Genomic DNA, 2,842 nt, shown 5'->3' with positions numbered 1-2,842 from the left:
TCCCTTCTGAGAATATTACTATCAGTAGTTATCGTGATGTTATCCAACAAGTCAAAGGATGTTTTGACAGAACTCAACCAGTTAGTGTTTGTTATGAAGTTTCAAGTAGAAATTTTGAATGCCATCCAATTAATGACAAACCTGCCGAAAGCATTCAACTATTTTATTTTCCATATTCTATTGTGATTGCTGCTCAATTAATAGGTGCAATTATTCTGATACTCTACCTTGGATGTTGTAAACATGAAAGAGAGAAAAAGGTTCGTAAACATGTACCTTCTTCAAACAATAATCCTTCAGTTTCAGAAGGTAAAACCATTTCCACATCAACAATAACACTAGCAATTCCTAATGCACCACCATCTAATAGTGGATCAATAGAACTTAAAGATATTGGAACTTCTCAAACTACTTCAAATTCAGACAACATTGAAGAGGCAGAAAGTGAATCAGACGGTGAAGAAAATGAAGGTTTCCTTGAACAAAATCATCAAGACAAAGAAATTACTTGTTGCTGTTGTTTCAATTCTGAAGAAAAGAAAACTTTCGAATGGGAAATGAGTTTTTCCTATGTGGCTTTATTCCTGGTGAAAAAAATGTTTTTTAATGTGATACCATTATTCAAAATTCGAAAGAATTCGTTTACAGGAAAGAATATGTTTGTGTCATTGGGGTTATTATCTTTGGGATGGGTATTTTTCACAGAACAGCCTCCAAATCATAACATTTTGATTTCGTATGGAGGATTAATAACTTGCATTTCATTTTCTACAATCATATTGTGGGCCAGTATACTGATTGATTTTGTTAACCATACATCTACATGTGGTGCACTGGTTCAAAAAGCAAAAATGTTTATTTACTATTTTATTAGAGTTGTCATAGGATGTATATTTTTGAGTGGAATTGTTTTTTACTGGGTCACAAAGAAAACAAAATTTTATCTTTACAATCAACGCTTAAGTGTATGGGAACAACACCTATTTTATTATTTTGATGCGATTGGCTCAATGCTTTACATAGTATTTGCTTCCTTTCTTTGGCTGATTTACTATTTATTTGAAAATTGTAACAAAGAAACAATAAGAAAAAGATGTCAATTTCCCTCTCTATTTGAAAAATCCCATTTCATACCAACCTTAGCTTGTTTCTTTTTAGTTATTATTATCAGAGAGATATGTGAAGATTCATATTTATTATATCATTTGAATATTGTTAATCCTCTGGTAATTCCTCTAATGATGTTAATAGTGGCTGCTTTGTGATTAGTATGGCAATTCTTCATACTGCTCATGAAAAGTTAAAAGGAACATTTAGAAAAACGGATGTACAAGATCTGTATGAATGTACCATTGAAATTTTAATCAAACTATTGGCCGGATCATTGTTTGCTTCTTTAGTTTTAATAATGGTTGTTTTCTCAGTTGCCAAGTTCAAAGTGAGAGGATTGGAACTCATTTCACCTCTTATTATGTCCATCCATTTAGCTGTCCAGTTTTGGATGGATACACATGAAGGAGCATTCACAAAGGAAGTGGAAAGAACTGTTGAACAACACAGATCTCGACGGGAAAACAGTAATAAGCCAAATTGGCACTAACTTCTTTTTAACTTCTTAATACAAACTTTGATACAACAAACTAATATACTCATAAAGAATTAATGAATAATGGAAACCACCAGTAATAACTATTTTTAACAGCGCCAGGAATCGAACCACCAACCAAACTTGTTAAACTAGTTGTTTTGAAATGAACCTAGAAAAACAAAGGCTTTGAAAAAAATAGCCTCCAGTAGCTTTGTTTACAATATTGTCTCACAAGCCTAGCCCAATATGTTCCTCCTTTGAGAGTTAGTTTCTTGAAAAAACAACCAAAAAAAAATGTCAACACAATTCCTCAAGGGTAAGTTTTCAAAATCAATTTGTTGCGTTAAATACATTCTCAAAGCCTTTGCCAATATGAGTGAGAGTCAAAAGAAACAAGTTTTAGAGGATTGGCTCACAGGAATGGGTGAATCACTTCCAAAGGCTGAGCAATTACTCAACACCAAATACGAAAGGACTGGCATGTATGATTGGGACGAATTGTGTAGTAAAGTTATAGCATTTCCTTTGGAGAGATTGCCAATGTATGAAGAGTATTGTGAATTATTCAAATTGTTGATTCCACGAATTATTAGAGATTGGGAGCGTTTTGTAGATTTGAATGTTTCTCATCCTGAAAAGGAAGGTAAGTTTAAACTTGTTTCGAATAAGGTTGTTAATCATCATCTTGGTGAATAGTCTTTGTTGAATATAGTGGCTTCTTTTCACATAACACTGTTTTCAGAAATATGTACGATAATCTTTCTCCTCAACACAAGCTTTGTTTCGTCTGTAATCTTCTCAGCAATTTCATATTGAGAAAGCAATTATCAGTTCAATTTCATGAAATTGAGGGAGACGTTATTGAGGGAACAAGATTAACCGAAACTCAGGACAAGATGTGCACTATTTTCACTCTCGTTTATCTCAAAAAGATTCTCATGCATCAAGTTGATAATGAAATAATTTTTTCTGGCTCGTATGAAATGAGAAAACGTTTGGATCCAACTTTTGATTCGTATAGAGCTGCTTTTTCTCCTAAAGAACATGAAAAAACAACTGCCAATGCCAGTCAATCACTTGCCAAAAAGAAGATTTCATCAAAGAAAGTAGAAATGATTCAAGAAGAAATAGCCAAGCGTTCCAAAACTTATGAGAATAACTCCAAAGACAAAATTGCAATGGAATTATTCAAGCATAATCTTGTAATAGTTCAGAAAGGCTGGGAAATGATCAATGCAGAATATGAAGACATTC

General features: G+C 33.0%; 2 protein-coding genes across 2 annotated transcripts; both read left to right on the top strand.

Moving 5' to 3' along the window:
* Window positions 1-1,270: 1,270 nt before the first annotated feature.
* Window positions 1,271-1,600, top strand: NAEGRDRAFT_76799 (uncharacterized protein; the record flags this gene model as incomplete). Its single annotated transcript, XM_002668245.1, has 1 exon — window positions 1,271-1,600. One exon carries the CDS (start codon window positions 1,271-1,273, stop codon window positions 1,598-1,600), a length of 330 nt encoding a protein of 109 aa, XP_002668291.1.
* Window positions 1,601-1,882: 282 nt separating this feature from the next.
* Window positions 1,883-2,796, top strand: NAEGRDRAFT_76798 (uncharacterized protein; the record flags this gene model as incomplete). The annotated part of the gene is made up of 3 exons (XM_002668244.1): window positions 1,883-1,904; window positions 1,950-2,231; window positions 2,285-2,796. Coding segments are annotated over 3 exons (816 nt in total), but the record flags the coding sequence as incomplete, so codon positions are not given.
* Between the last annotated feature and the right edge of the window lie 46 nt (window positions 2,797-2,842).

Source organism: Naegleria gruberi, assembly GCF_000004985.1.
Source record: "Naegleria gruberi genomic scaffold NAEGRscaffold_470, whole genome shotgun sequence".
Lineage (NCBI taxonomy): Eukaryota > Heterolobosea > Eutetramitea > Acrasida > Naegleriidae > Naegleria > Naegleria gruberi.
The sequence above is the reverse complement of the archived record's forward strand: the minus strand, read 5'-3'. Positions and strand labels throughout refer to the sequence as shown.